Raw genomic sequence first — 16589 nt, forward strand, 5'->3', positions numbered from 1 at the left:
TACGTTAATAAATATGAAGATAAAAGCATGTTTAAAAAACCAGAGCTAAAATGATGCTCGACAGTGAAAACAACAAGGTAGAATCACTTCAATGCATTAATTATATACGTATAATTTATTTTAGTTAATTTGAATGTTTAATGTTTTTAAAAATCACCAATTTTTTGAGATTTTCCAAATTACATAAAAAGTATTAAATCTCATGGATAATTCTCAATTTTTGCATATTTCTAAGAACTCTATATACAATAATAATACAGAGTACGAACATTTTTTGAATAGAATTTTCCACCCCAAGCATTTTTCATTTTTCTCAAAACTGTGCCGTTTTCTTCATAATGACATTTTGCGTCATGTTCATAATTGGCATACTCTGCTCTGGCGTTTGTTAGGTACTTAAATAACTGCTAGGTCAGCGAAACTTAACTCAATAGTCATGAATAACTCTTACAAAATAGCATATAATTTGTTGAGAACTGTTATTTGATATGACAATGGAGCCTTTAAAACCAATTCGACTTTTTCATTCAAATTAACAATATCTGCAATAGTTCAACATTTGGCACTCGCCAAAACTCTAGCATCATTTCACTATTATCGAAGTAGTACTTTCAACATCTTGCAATCGCATACAACTCATCATTTTCAACTCTTCATTATGATTCTCGCAGATTTTACCTCTTCAATTTATTTTGTTTTAACATTTGGCACTCGCCAAAACTCGTGCATCATTTCACTGCTATCGAAGTAGTACTTTCAACATCTTGCAATTGCACACAACTCATCATTTTCAACTCTTCATTATGATTCTCGCAGATTTCACCTCTTCAATTCATTTTGTTTCAACATTTGGCACTCGCCAAAACTCGTGCATCATTTCACTGCTATCGAAGTAGTACTTTCAACATCTTGCAATTGCACACAACTCATCATTTTCAACTCTTCATTATGATTCTCGCAGATTTCACCTCTTCAATTCATTTTGTTTCAACATTTGGCACTCGCCAAAACTCGTGCATCATTTCACTGCTATCGAAGTAGTACTTTCAACATCTTGCAATTGCACACAACTCATCATTTTCAACTCTTCATTATGATTCTCGCAGATTTCACCTCTTCAATTCATTTTGTTTCAACATTTGGCACTCGCCAAAACTCGTGCATCATTTCACTGCTATCGAAGTAGTACTTTCAACATCTTGCAATTGCACACAACTCATCATTTTCAACTCTTCATTATGATTCTCGCAGATTTCACCTCTTCAATTCATTTTGTTTCAACATTTGGCACTCGCCAAAACTCGTGCATCATTTCACTGTTATCGAAGTAGTACTTTCAACATCTTGCAATTGCACACAACTCATCATTTTCAACTCTTCATTATGATTCTCGCAGATTTCACCTCTTCAATTCATTTTGTTTCAACATTTGGCACTCGCCAAAACTCGTGCATCATTTCACTGTTATCGAAGTAGTACTTTCAACATCTTGCAATTGCACACAACTCATCATTTTCAACTCCTCATTATGATTCTCGCAGATTTCACCTCTTCAATTCATTTTGTTTCAACATTTGGCACTCGCCAAAACTCGTGCATCATTTCACTGTTATCGAAGTAGTACTTTCAACATCTTGCAATTGCACACAACTCATCATTTTCAACTCTTCATTATGATTCTCGCAGATTTCACCTCTTCAATTCATTTTGTTTGCTTTTTTCTTGGGTCTGTGAATGCAGCTTGTTAAATAAAATTGCAGATAAATTTTAACTGTCCGATTTTGAAGTATATGTCAAAAAAACAATTTTTTCAAAAAGTTTGCTTAAAATAATGTTTGTTTTGGATTTGAAAAATTGAGTCATACAAATGATTAAAATTGAAATAACAAGCTTCTTCCAAAAAAGGAACACTTATGTGGATGGTAATACATTACAAAGATAATAAATAACTTTTATAGTGATAAACTTTGATAAATACTCATCAAGTGTATATGAGATATAATTTACACTGTAGTCTCTCAAACTCTGTAAAACTTCTTTCAAACTTCTGTAAAAACAAAAACAAGTTTTTAAAAATATTTCATGCACAAATTGTTTATATAAAAGTCAAACATTTAAAAACGTTAGAAATACAATGGAAAACAAAGACTAATAATAAAACTATTGTTGAATAAGAGTCATTCTATGAAATTTTTATTCTCAAAATAGTTATGTTTTTTTTCCATTTATTATTTTATAATTTTTGTAGAAAAACTAATCAACCCAATTTTTTCAACTCTTGTCAAAAAATCATAGAACCATGCTTTTTTTTTTTATTTATTTAATTCTTATCAAAAAATATTCAACACAATTTTTTTTCAATTCTTGTCAAAAATATTACTCATTTTTTTTTTCTCCAATTCTTGGCGAAAAATAATCTAAACGATTTTTCTCAATTCTTGTCGAATAATCTGCAATATTTTATTTTACTGTCGACGGTATTTATAACATTGGTAATAAACATTTGCATGTCGTTTAAGTAATGAAAAATTCAATAAAAATTGATTTTTATTGTATTTCATATATAGTATTTTTTTTTTTTTTTTCAATTTGTAAAATTAGCAGAAAAGCCTTTTTATACTCTCCACACAACAGCAAAATTTTTTTATATTGCTAAGAGGCTTATTTCTTATTTTTATTACTTAAAACTTATTGTTCATAAAATGCCATTTTTTTCACATAAAAACTTGAAGATCTGTGATTGTTTTAAATAATACAGTATGCTATTGCTGTTGTTTTTAATGTCACTGGGACAAACCAAGCTCGCTAGCCGTGGCGTTCTGCGAATTAAGTCAAAAAGGAGCACCTTTTGTTTGATCAGAGAGTGCCGCAACGGTGAAAATACGTCTTAGCTCAGAACCCCACTGATAGATGGCAGCACCGCTCATGCGTGAGGCCACTTCCTCAATTTAGCTACAGATCAGAAGAAGGAGAAAATTTTCTCCACACCCCTGCATCTATGGTACTGCTTAACGACCACAGAACTTTCGATTCCACAGATTTTACGAGCACATATATCGCATGTACTCGGTGGGTAGAGGATCGAACCCCGTCTCCTCGGAGGCGGAGTCTGATTCCCTAGCCACTGGGCTACCATGGCCTGTAATTATATAGAGTAAAGAACAAATAATGAAAAATTAAAAGAAAAGTATTAGAAAGTAACTGAAACTTACTTCTGATGATGAAAATAATTCGAACTCAGTGTAATTATTGTTCTGATGGAATTTTTAGAGAAGTTGCATCAAGGAATTCGTGTTTACCTAGGTGTTTTAGAGCTCTCTCGATAAATATAGGAACATGATCTAGGATCATTCTCGGTCGGAATATGACTCTATCATATTCCTCACGATCAGGTAACCTCAGTATATATCTATGAAGAAAAACGCTACATTTTATTTCATAATTTTTAGCAAAACCTATGTAAACTTCTGCAAGGCAATAAATATAGAGTTAGAACCTTTGTTAGAAATGAAGTTAAAAGAATATTAAACATTTGGGGCTGCAAATTGATTTTTTGAATGATAAAGGAACAAAAAAGCTAGCAAATTACTACTGAGACAGGTGGATTTAAAAAAATCAAAACCTGTTTGATTGCCTAATTAAACAGAAGTGCATATTAAAAAACACCTTCCTGTTTCATCAGGTAATCACACTTATTTTTGGTGTTTTTCATACGACCTTCCTCTCATCTGTTTTGACATGTTTTGATTGCATTCTCGCGTCCACCTCTTTTAAGTATTAATTTACAACCCCAGAAGCTTAAAATAAGTAGAACAACCTGGCTTAATTACATCAACTTAAACAACACTGTTAAAAATTTTGAAAAACTATTCAAACTTGCAACGTTGTATGGTGAAAAATTGAACCATATTCCGTTATTCTCAGAAAGAAAAGGATGTGCACTGGCCTTTTGCCTTAGGCAGTTGTATCATATGAACCAATTCTTCCTTAACTCGAAAAATACTATAATATGGCACATTTTGACATAAAAAGAATGTAAATTTATACCTTACTAAGGTTGCATCAAGTTTGTATGATATTGGGGTTCAGGGTATCAATATATGGTTCAAAGCTTGATCAATTTTTCTGAGAATGTTAAACGAAAGGAATTTTCTGACTCCAAATGGCATAAAGCATTTAGTCATTTTGTTACGTGAGTGATGCTGTTTTACTATGAACCATTTTTCATTAAAATACTTATTTTAAAGATCATAACTTGTGATTTTTAATATAAAGAGTTAGTTCTTTAATTTTCCCTTAGGCTAACATGGGTTTATAAACTTTTAAACATATATTTTTCAATATTGCAAATTTCAATATATTTTTAGTCAATATTTTAGCAATAAAAAGGCTGAACTCGAAAGAAACTAAAGGCTTTAAGATTTGAGATATTTGCCTTTATACATAAAACATGATTCATAATGTTTAAAAATAATCAGTGTCTTTCATTTTACTTTTAAATTATTAAGAGAATTTGAAATCTAAACTATTAATATTTTCACAAGTTAGAAATGTTCTTAATAACTACATAGTCATCTTTATTTCTCTGTTATAATAATAAAATCAATGAAGAAATTCAAAGTAATAAAGAAAATTTTAGACAAAAACTTTTTAATTTGAAAATATTTATTGTAATGCACACTGAATAATTTCAAAGGCAGTATGGCCAAGAATGATTATTATTCTTGGCCTGATATTGTATGGCCAAGAATAATTATTATTCTTGGCCATACAATACCATTCTTTACAACATCCATCTCTAATTTACGATTTCAAGGCTGCTAATGATGCTTAATATTTAATTTTAACATGACCTAGAATATCACACGTGCAAAACAGATGACAAATCATTTTTATTTTTCGGATCACTAGAATGGGATACTTCAACAAATTAAATTTAGGTATAATGAGCAAGTATGTATACAGGTGGTTACATTTAAGTTTAGCCATGTCATTACTTAATTTTTTTGTATGTTTACACAGATATACTCACAATACTCATACTAAAATTTGTATTTATTTACTTTAACTTTTAAGAGCTCCACCAAAAAACAAATATCTGTTTGTCCCACAGTCGACTGATCGTAAATACACAATTCCAGTTGAACACCGAAGTCAGCACCTCGTTAAACTTTTCTACCATTAAGTGCTCGACTGGTAGTCGGCTACCAAAATTGGGGAGCCTTCCCCTCTACAGAGGATCAAAATTGCGATAGCCTCAGGATCAACCTCAGGAATGTTTCCCAGACAGATCGTCGATAGCCTATTGTGCAGCTTTAGTGCAACGTAAATAAAGTACCTACCTTTCTAAAATATCAAGAAATTTGATAGTCATTTTTAAGGTTTGTTTAGTTTATTTAGCGATTTTCAACACGCGTAAAAATGATTAATGCTGGAACTTTATTATCGATTATTTACTTCAATTTAAGGTTTTAAGTTTTAAAAAAATATTAAATTAAAAAATAATTTCACTGTAGTGCTGCAGGTCTAAAAAGTAAATTTAAAGTAGACTTCGTTTTACTAATCTGAAAACAAAACGATAAGAATGAAATTAGTTTTGTTTCCTGTTACCTAGTCCTCCAAAAAAAAAAAAAAAAAAAAAAAAAACAGCTCTTACTAAATGGTATTTTGTTCCGTGCAAGGGCTACACCGATTCCGAGAGTTAAATATTTTTTTTAAATCTAGTTATGATTTTTTTAAACTCTGATATTTAAAACCTATTGGTAATCCATTATTTATTTAGTTATAAGCATTTAAAAAAAGTTGCAACTTCTATCCGCATTGATAATTTTTTTTTTAAATCTAAAAACTGAATCAATAATAAACAAGGTTACTTTTCCGATAACTATTCTCAACGTTTATGGAAGGTTGGCCGAATGTAAACGACAACAAGCTTTCTGAAACCGGAAGATGGCTACGGTCAGTGTGCGGGTGGGTGACCACTTGGATCAGCCTGCGTAGGGACCGAGGGTGTGCGGTATTGATCCTCGTTAAACTGTTCTACCGTAAAGTGCTCGACTTCGCGTGCAGGTCGTCGGGCTACCGAAGCGGGGGTGCCATCCCCTCTGCAGAGGATCAAAATTGTGATGACATGTCTTCGGATCATCCTCAGGGATGTTTCCCAGACCGTCGCCAATAGCCCATTGTGCAGCTCTAGTGCGACGCAAATGAACAACAACAAAACCGGAAGAAATTTAGAAAACTTTCGGTGTATCCCTCCGCTTATGTTATGCTTACGAGACGATGTGAGAACAGGTTAAGCGTTATAGGAAGTTTTATTATTGCGATTTGTGGTTAAATATGCGCGTAATTTTACCATTTATAAGAGTTTAGTGTCATTTATAAATTCTAACATGTGGTGAGCCTAAAACAAATTTAACAAAATTAATATCACAGCATAAATAAAGCGTAAGGTTGGCCATGTTTTGAGACCTTATTTGGCTATATTTGTTTAAAATAGCGCAGCTTGTTATATTCTGGGTAGCAGGAAAGAAAGCTTGCGGAGTCTTCCGAATTCATTTGCTGTTTGTTTTGTTGAAAGTTCAATTGAAAAAAAAAGCGTTATATTGAAAACATTACAAGTAATATTATACTATGTAGTATTATTATACTATATAGTATTAATTATTATTAGTATTTTCCAAGCTTAAAAAAGAATAATTAAATCTTAGGTATTTGCATGAATGAAAAGGAGCCATTTTCTAAAAAAAAGTCACCTATATTTTTTTAATTACAAATATCCTTTTATTTTCTATGGTTTTAATGTTTAAAACATTAATACAGATTTTTTTTTACATTTTTATTGACTCTGTAGTAGTTTCTACGTATCCATGTCATAAAAGCTCCCCGCTATGTCCATGAAAAGGTATTGAGCTACATCTTTCCCATAACGGCTCTCTAAAACATCTCTTTTCTTCGATAAATTTAAAGGAAAATCATCACACAACTAAGCCACAATATTAGCTTCATACTCAGTGGGCTACCTTTATACGTCGAAATGAAATTTGGTGAGAAAGCGATTTATTTCCAGCCACGAGGTAAAAGATAATGTTTAATGCAAGGACGAGGCGAGGAGCTGCTATGACATAGGCTTACAAAAACTGTCCTACGGTCAACAAAAGTGCTTTCCCCCCAGTTGTTGTTATCTATTGTAAAGTTACAATAGTTCATTGTATGAAAGAGGGAATCTTTGCTTTGGGATAGTTCTCGTAATGTATAACAATTTTATGCCAAAAATATATAATACAAAAGCAAGAGCTAATTTAAAAGCCTACCTGTCTTTTTGGGGATAAATGTGTAAAAGTTTTCCAGCAATGAAGCTAGTTTCTGAGCATACATCCTGCGTGATTGGCTGGGACGCGCTGATACTTCTTGCCAAGACGGGTTGAGATGATTGCTGAATATGAAAAGTATTATAACACTAAAATGGAATTATCATCATCAGGAATCAATGCTCGCAAAATAGCAATTATTTTTATTATTAACATGAGAGAGGTTTTCTTATGAACATACACATCAAAACACTTACAGTAATAGCATTATGAAATATGCGCCATACACCATACAATCTTTGAAAGTTTTTCATTAACATAGGAGAGAGATATTTGAAAAGTACTCTACGTAACTTCATGACTATTCTACGTAATTGTCCTTAAACAATTCTAAAATGAGCTACACTGAGGAACATTTTTGTTCTGCGTTTCTTAGATTGTAGATCACTGAAAGATTTGAGATCGCTGTTTTCAAATCTGCTATTGGTTCCTCTTTCCAAGCTACAGTTCTTTTTTCAAACTGAAATTTCTAGTCTATTTTTGTCAAGTTTAAAAACGTGCTATAAAACAATTTGGCACATTAATGCTTTGACAAACTTCCAGGGGAGTTAGGACGCATCATCAGAATTAAATTTTTTTAGGAACCTAGGAACTCATGCCTGGAAATAGCATAATACACCACACTAGGGGAGCTTCCCTGTCATGAAATGCCCTGTCATGAATTTCCTCATGTGCTTCTGAACAGGTTACGGCCCCTATCAGCGTACACCGACATTTTCGGGCGTGGGTTCCTATGCAATTTTAATACTGGTTATGTGCCCTAACTCAGTCAGAAGTTTGTCTCAACATTTACGCGACTTTATGTTGTATGTAACTTTTTTAAGCTTGTACATTTCGACATCAGACTAAAATGTCATTTAAAAACAATCTGTAGCTTTTGGAGCAAAACTAATTTCAGATTTGAAATCCCCTTTCTCAAATTATTTAAGATAAAGTATTTGCATAGATATAGCAAAAAAAATTGTTCTCTAGTGTTATTTAAGAAGAGAGCATTTTATCTGGTATTTTTTTAAATAAGCATTTAATCTGTTCTAATATTAAAACAAGCCTTAATAATTTAAAAAAAAGTGTTTTTCCATCAGTTTTGTTTTTCTGTTACTTTTTTTGTCATTCCTGTAAGCACACTATTGATCTTTTTTTATTGAATTTTTTTTTCATTTTATGTTATGTTAATTATATTCTTTTGAATTATGAGTTTAAAAACCTACCCTAGCTTTGATATTGAGTCAATATTCTCTGTACTTTTCCTTACTTAATTCATAAAATTAATTAAAATTAAAATTTTAATAAATTTATATTTATAAATGAGGGCGAAATTATTATGAAAAAATTGTGAAATCGATGCACTAGCCTTCAAAGTTTGAGAACCAGCGTTTTAGAAATACTTTGGAAGGCTGTATTTCCCCTCCCACTATATTTACCAGATGTTTGTAGTTTTTAAATTCGCTTAAAATTGATGATAAATAATCGGTTTTTAACACAATGTAAAAAGCAATAAGTTTTTGATAAAATGTCTTACTTTAAATGCTCCGATGTTTTAAAATAAAAAGAGATTCAGGACTTTAAAAGGAAGTTACAGTAACTCTGAATAATTAGGTAGATCATATGTAAGAATAAGCACAATACTCGAAGTTGAAGAGTGAGAAGATCAATAATATGACAGATTTGTGATGCCGTTTGTTGCCGTTTACAGTCATTTAATAAGTTTTTCTTCACAATTGGATTAGCATCATAAGTCTAGAGCACTTGAAAATGGTAGATGTTGGCAGAACAAGTTTATATCACGGTCCTTCAAATCATTTAAAATCTTCAATGCAGTGTTTTGGAATAGTTTAAAAAAGTAGGTGAAAGGTTACAACAGTTTTCATTTCCTCCGCAAAATAGCGAAACGGCTGTGCCTCAAGTGATAGAGAGTTTGCCTGTCAATGAGGTGACCTAGGTTTGAATCTCAATGGTGGCTGGTTGATTCTGCTGTCGGCTCGCGCCGACCAGAGTGTTTACGCAAAACATACTTAGTGGTAGATAGATTAAATTCCCCTTTCCGTCGGGCTAACCGTGGGAGGCTTCTGTGTATTCTTCTCCAAGTAACGAAACTGCTGGTGAGTTACATCTTATAAGTCCTCCCCAAAAGCAACTTTTTTCCAGTGCTTGAACCAGGAGTTTTCTTGTCTTCTGGGTTGGGTTCAAAACTACAGGCTACGTAGCTGAATATTGATAGTCGCAAACTCAGAACTGGGTCGGCTGTTTAACTCAGTTGTAAAATAAAATAAACAAAATTGCAAAGCGGGGGTTTCAAACTAAATCGCGAAAATGAACGTTTTTATATTTTAGATAGCCAATAACAACATTTGAGTAACTTCATGTAAAACATTTCACCCTTACATATGTCACAAACAGTTAAACATTTTCTGCTTTTAGAGCCAGAACCAAATAATAATAACAATAATAAGGACCCAGTAATACAAAGATGCTTTATTTTAACGAGATTTGGTTATAAATGAAATGAAAGAAATTATAATAAGTGTACTTACAGTAGTTTCATTGCTAGTTAATGGAGCAGAGCTCCCATTTGAGCTGCTAACACTGGAGTTTCGTTCAATATTTTCTAAATCTTTATTGATATGGTGTTGACTTATGAATACTTTGTACTAAAGGAATAAAAAGTTTAAAATTAGTACTCTCAGATTGGTTTTATGGATGCTAGCATGCAACTGATCTCTTATAAATGTAAATTCTTTTTAATTATAACGATTAATTACAACACCCTTGATGATAATAAGAACACATTTTAAATTAAATTTGCTAATCGCACATATGTTTCTAGGCGCAAATGCAATTCAAAAACTATAATTCTTTCATGTAATGCCATGTAATATCAATCCCAGTTAAATGATGTGAACGACATCTGAGTTGGTACCCCTCTCTCCAAACATACACACTACAACAAAAGAGAAGACTTTCAGCCACGATATATTTAGCGTGAAACACAAGGATCACTTTAGTAGTTTGAGGAAATAAAAATAAACTGCGCGGTGGATGAAATTAGAAAGATGTCACAACATTAGAACTACTTAAATGCGCACTGAGGGGAAAATAAGAAAGATGTTCAAAATTTGGACTACCTAGGATAGGATTTCATTATGATAAACCACGTAAAGGCCTATAGTTTGTATAGAAATCTGCTTTTATAGTTTGTCTATAGAAAGAACTCCCCTCACCACAAAGTCTGTTATTATAGACTCGCCGTCTGTTGCTATTTCAGAGAGGAGAGCTTCTCTCTCCCTTTAATCTCTTTCTTTCGCCGACCCGTGCCAAAACCTGTCTTAAATATTGGTCCAACATCCCTATATGAACCCTGTAACCATAATCACCGCCACTACTCAAGACGAATGGTGAGGGAAGTTCTTTCCATAGACAGACTATAGGAAATGTTGATAAAACTGTCTTCCAGGATTTAACTCACAACCCCACAAGCGGAATAACTGTCGCATTAGCCAATTGCGGTGCAGGACCACCATAAATGTAAAGCAAACCTTCTTTTTTCACCTTTCCCCATTCGTCAGTGTTCGTTTTTATACCGCACTTAAATATTAATTTGAAATTTACACCGTTTTAATATATTTATTTGCATAATTTTCGACTAAGGTACTAAAATACTAAGGGTGGTCGTTATAAACCTCCCCTTAATAATAATAATTTTAAAAAAATACTATGAAGTTTTATGGAGAGGAAAAAAAAGAACTTACTTTGGGTAGCGTGCATTCATTAAAGTTTTGTTCCATCTCTATGATGAGTTTCTTGATGGTTTCGTACTTTATACAAGGAACTATGTCGTTTCCGTAATAAACGGCAAAAATGCTCTTCTCCGCGTAAGGAAGGGCTGTCTTGTTTATTGTCGGTGGCGGTGCAAAGGCGTAGCATTTTACGTTAGGATACTGATGTTTATACAACAGAGTCAGAATTGAAGCCACAGCACCTCCTAATCAAACAGTTAATTAATTATTAATTAGCTCCTAATTAAAACATCCATAGCACTTGCTTTTAATACTGCACGTATGTGCACGTGAATACACGTGTATTCCGTGAACACGTGAATAAAACACGTGAATAAAAAGATAGGAATTCAAAAGAAATCTCAGGGTTGTCACTCAAATCTGGAAAGCAAATTCCCTGTGTTTTCCCTGTACATATTATAGACAATATATTAAGAGGAGACAACAATTACTTTGCTCTTGCGTGAGCTATATTGGGCTAACTATATCTAATCGCTGGAAAAACAGCTGAACATACTTCAATAATGCTATATTAAATGAAATAGTTTAGTATAGCTCAAATATCATGGCTAAATATCTCTTAGATTACGCTTTAAGAGGTCACCATTCTTTAAAAGACAAAAATAAGAAACAAAATTCTCTGTATTTTCCCAGTTTGTAAAGCAAAAAATCAAAATTCCCTGCATTTACCCTGTTATTTTAGGTGATTTTTTAAATTCCTTGTATTTTCCAGGTTTTCCCTGTGGAGTGGCAACCCTGAATCTGTAAAAGTAGAGTGTAAACTGATATTGGAGTAGTGAGCTCTAAAAACGAATTTATCTTTGAAATTATTGAATTTGGCGATTTCATAGCTCAGTAAACGTTAATGTAATTAATATCTTTCATATTACGCATATCTTAATATGGATGTTACGATGGAAAGTGACGTAGTGTGGATATCTCGGTCCTGATTGGTTGTTGAAGTGTGGTATTTGTTACGTTAGAAGCTGTTCTTTCCGTTCTATTTCGAGTAAACCAATCCCGCCAAGCATGAATTCTCTTGACACATTCTATATCCTTACACAAAGATTCTTTCACTAGGATTTCCATTCTTTCACTACATACTTCTTATTTAGCACAAAGACACGCACGAAGCCTTGTAGAACATAAACAAACTAATTATGCATAGAAGTTGCCAGGTGCACAAAACAAATAATAAACCTAAGTTAAGAAAAAGACGTAGACCAGTGTTTCCCAAACTTATGACTTTTCTGTACCCTTTCTAAATTTTTCGTAACGCTGTGTACCACTAATACAAAATGAATGTATTTTTTACCGTAAAAAAATTGCCCAAAAGTTAAAAATCGCAACTGGCTGTTGATACCCCTCTGTTAACTCTGCAAAAAAATAGCCAATAGAAAAATACGTAATGGTAAATTTTCATGGCTAGCTTTGTTTTTAAATAAAATTTTGTGAAATTTTCGTTTGTTGCAAGATATTTCGCATAAGAACGCGTACCCCCGCTAAACTGTTCCCGTACCCCTGGGGGTACGCGTACCACACTTTGGGAAACACTGACGTAGACGAAAAAGAATAATATTTCAACAAATTCGATGTGTGATACGGCGATGTATTGAACTAACCTCACATTAATTGACGTTAATTGACGTTGTGGATTATGTGGTAGTTGCTATTTTGTTTTTAAATACAATATCAGTTTAATACAATGTTTAAAACTCTTAGAAGATTGATTCATGAATATAAAATCCTGATTAAAAACGAATACTGAGTACTGAAAATGCATTTAAATATATTAAGGCATCCAAAAAAGAATATATTAGATCATTATCTAATTATAAATTACATTTGATATATTAGTGCACACTGATGCAATAATGAATACAATATCAGTTTAATACAATGTTTAAAACTATTAGAAGATTGATTCATGAATATAAAATCCTGATTAAAAACCAATACTGACTACAGAAAATGCATTAAAATATATTAAGGCATCCAAAAAGAATATATTTGATCATCGCCTAATTATAAATTACTTTTGCTATATTAGTGCACACTGATGCAATAATGAAGCGGTTTAAAAGATACATACCTAAGCTGTGACCAGTAATAATCAACTGATAATCAGGTCTATCACTAAAAGCCTCTTCTAAGATATGTCTCTCATCCATCTTTTTCTTGATAATTCGAGCAGCAGTCATAAATCCGCCATGACAAAAAGTACCAGCAGGAATGCCGGGCTCGTCCATGCTATCGAAAGTCGCCGCACAATCAGTCAGAAAATCATTCATGGACATGGTTCCTCTGACTGTAACGAGGATGACTGACGTTTCATGGTCGTAGGTGACGAAAAATGGCAATTCGAACACTCTGTCTTTGTAGCTGACTAATAACAGATCCTCGTATAACAGTTTTGTGGTGAGTTGTAGTCCGGCGACATCACAGCCGCAACAGTTGTCGCCTTCGACAATGTGCGCCCTCTTTCGGAAAGGGAAGCAACATCTATAAAAGATAAATTATGATAATTTCGCAAAGTGCAAAATGATAATAATAAATCTATTCGTATAAGTGAATCAGGTGACTGTGAAACAGGTGATTTAGCAACAGCTCTTGTTTTGGTTAAGATGGAATGAAGCGAATAATGCTACCGCCATCTCGTGAAGCATTTTTAAATACAATGGAGCTAGGAATAGAAAAGCAACGTGTTTATACTGCAAAGTCATTTCACAAAACGACAAGAGTTACTCCATTATTCAGCATAAATGTTGAAATGCTGTTCCATCAGCCCATGGTATGGAGACCAAAGTACAGAACTGTGAGATCATTTGTTCTACAGGGCTTCTTGTGGACTATTTGAAATCACAAAAGTTGAGTATTTCAGAAACTGCATGAAAATCAATTTAGGAACTCTATAAAGATATTACCGGCAAAAAGTAACGGATCAAAAACAGCAGTATAAACGCCATAACTCGGTATAAAAGTCGAAGAAATTAATGATAATAATGCTATTCTATCAACTGATGCCATCAAGACTTAGGTAAAAATCCCTTGAGGTCATTTGTTAAACAGGACTACTTGTGGGCTGTTTGAAATCACATGTGTTGAGTATTTCAGAAACTACGTCAAAATCAATTTAGGAGTCGAAATTTCGAATTTAGGAAGAAATTCAACGAGCTACAAAAGCATATGAGCGATGGTAGCAGAGGGATGGTGGACACCTAAAAGGTGGTATTTTTCAAAAATATATAAAAACTACTGATTTTTAGTTTTTTCAGTTTGAAAACTAAATTTGTTATGGTTACTGTATATGGTAGTGTATTCAAAATAAAGCTAATCATTCACTCCTTATAACACTTTTAAAATGCATAATTGCCACCTTACAATACCATCATCATCTTCAACTATTTCCACCTCATTGCTTGATGAAAGTTTTTTTCCAAATATTTCTAGCTGTGGTCTAGTGCAGTGTTCCCCAACCTTTTTATCACCGCGGACCTGTCAACGTGTGATAATTTAACCGCGGCCCACTGGGGGAGGTGGGACGTTGATTGTTTATATCTTATATTATTTTGATTTATTAATTTTAATTTAATTGTATTTAAACATTCCTTAAAAATAAAATACAGTTAATAAAAATAAATAAATAAAAAGTGATAATAAATAAATAAAAAGTGATTTAACATTTTAACTTACTAGAACGTTAAATCAATGAGAACCCTGAGCTTGTATTTTTGCAATGAGGCGGTGCCCTGCTGGTAATCGGAGACAATGATACATTACAAACATTAAAAAATTTATGTCAGTATCTTCGGGGGCCACTTTTTTTTAAATAAATAAAATTTTAATGGAACACAGATATTTTTAATTTGGGGTATAAACATAAATGCAGTTTCAATGAAATGGGCGGCCCGGTACCATTTGATCCACGGACCGGGGGTTGGGGAACACTGGTCTAGTGGACTGATTGAAAAACTCGGTTCCCAGTAAATCACCAAAATCAAACTTCAATGACGGCTGTCATATCATATCATTCGCGTTACATGGGGAGGAAAATCACAGAAGCTTTCTACGGTTAGCCTGACGGCAAGGGGATTCTAACCAATGGTTCATCTACCACTGAGGATGTTTTATGTCAGCAGTGGGATCAGTGTGAACCGGGCGCAAAAGTTTTATCAACCTGCCTATGTTAAGATTTGAACCGTGTAATATAGTATATAGTATAGCATATAGTACAGCGTATAGTATAGTATAGTATAGTATAGTATAGTATAGTATAGTATAGTATAGTATAAAAGAGCTACATACGATTAAATTCGAAATTCCAAATAGGGAAATATTATGAATCGCCCAAAATAAACACAAGTATATATAAGTTTAATACTGATTTTTTCTTAGAGAGAATAATTTTAAAAAAAAGAAAAAAGAAGATTGTAATGAATAAATAACGCAAGGAAATTAATGCCAAAATACCTAATAAAAAAGCTTTCAATAAAAAACCATGATAAAAAAAAAACTTACGTCTCTGAAAAGGCAATAAAAATTTTCCGTGATAGATAGCGTCATAGAGATGATGATAATTTTTTATTGAATTTTAATCTGTGTGACATCATTTTGTCGACACTAATCACAAAAATTCCTCCTCAAAATAGATATTTTTAAAAAAAATATGATTAATTACCCTTCAACAGACTAAGAATAGTGAGATACAAATGAAATTCTTGATGTCAATTAAAAATTTTTTTTCTGAAATGAAAATAAATATTATAATAATGTAATGAAATTTTAAAAAAAATTGCGGTCTAAAATGGAAAATTTTTTTATATAAAAAAGGAAAAAAATAACATTGTGTCAGAAGAAAATGATAATAACAAACAAAAAACATTTTCACAACTTTATCATCGGTTTACAAACATATTCGTTTCGAATATATTTTACTTAATATCTCAGAAATCACATTAAATTATTTAAAATATTTTAAGCCTTGAAATTTGAAGTTTTAACCTACTTTAGATGACTACAGAGTATGCAGCAACCACAAGTAAAATTCTTAAATATAAACCAGTACCAGCCAAATACACCCAGTCCTAAATTAAAATAGTGAAATGCATCTTTGAGATTCATCCAGGGCTCAAAATCATCAGGTGGGAACTTCTCGAACACACGTCCATCTAAGAATAGAAAATATGTGTATCAAATAAAATTATTACTACATTCATTTTATTTTGTTTGATTACATATTATAAAGATATTACTGCGTTGATCTTTAAACTAACTACTGCATAAAACTCACACTTTGTAAAGTAATTCTAAACCTAATATACTTTAAAAATAATAAATGCAGTAAGAAATTTGAAATTCTTCAACCGAGACTTGTAAAAAAAATAGAAAAAAAATATGTATATGTAACATAAAAAACTTCGATTAATCTTTTTATGTTAGTTTCTTC

At 32.4% G+C, this 16589-nt stretch overlaps 1 protein-coding gene across 14 annotated transcripts in view; it reads right to left on the reverse strand.

The window, feature by feature from the left end:
• Positions 1–835: 835 nt before the first annotated feature.
• LOC107451910 (diacylglycerol lipase-beta) overlaps positions 836–16589 on the reverse strand; it is a 76091-nt gene continuing 60337 nt past the window's right edge. For 7 of the 14 annotated variants that reach the window (XM_071183166.2, XM_071183157.2, XM_071183156.2 and 4 more), the window contains 7 exons: positions 16149–16311; positions 13236–13645; positions 11117–11349; positions 9902–10018; positions 7314–7459; positions 3213–3409; positions 1550–2047 (listed from right to left, as the gene is read on the reverse strand). In XM_071183166.2, coding sequence (XP_071039267.2) covers positions 3247–3409; positions 7314–7459; positions 9902–10018; positions 11117–11349; positions 13236–13645; positions 16149–16311 — 1232 coding nt within the window. In that variant the 3' untranslated portion in view covers positions 1550–2047; positions 3213–3246. Of the gene's footprint in view, positions 2048–3212; positions 3410–7313; positions 7460–9901; positions 10019–11116; positions 11350–13235; positions 13646–16148; positions 16312–16589 lie in introns of all 14 variants that reach the window. The other 7 variants (XM_071183168.2, XM_071183162.2, XM_071183167.2 and 4 more) reach the window with 3 other exon arrangements.

This window comes from Parasteatoda tepidariorum, chromosome 7, assembly GCF_982258835.1.
Source record: "Parasteatoda tepidariorum strain Cologne lab strain chromosome 7, Ptep-v5.0, whole genome shotgun sequence".
Classification (NCBI taxonomy): domain Eukaryota; kingdom Metazoa; phylum Arthropoda; class Arachnida; order Araneae; family Theridiidae; genus Parasteatoda; species Parasteatoda tepidariorum.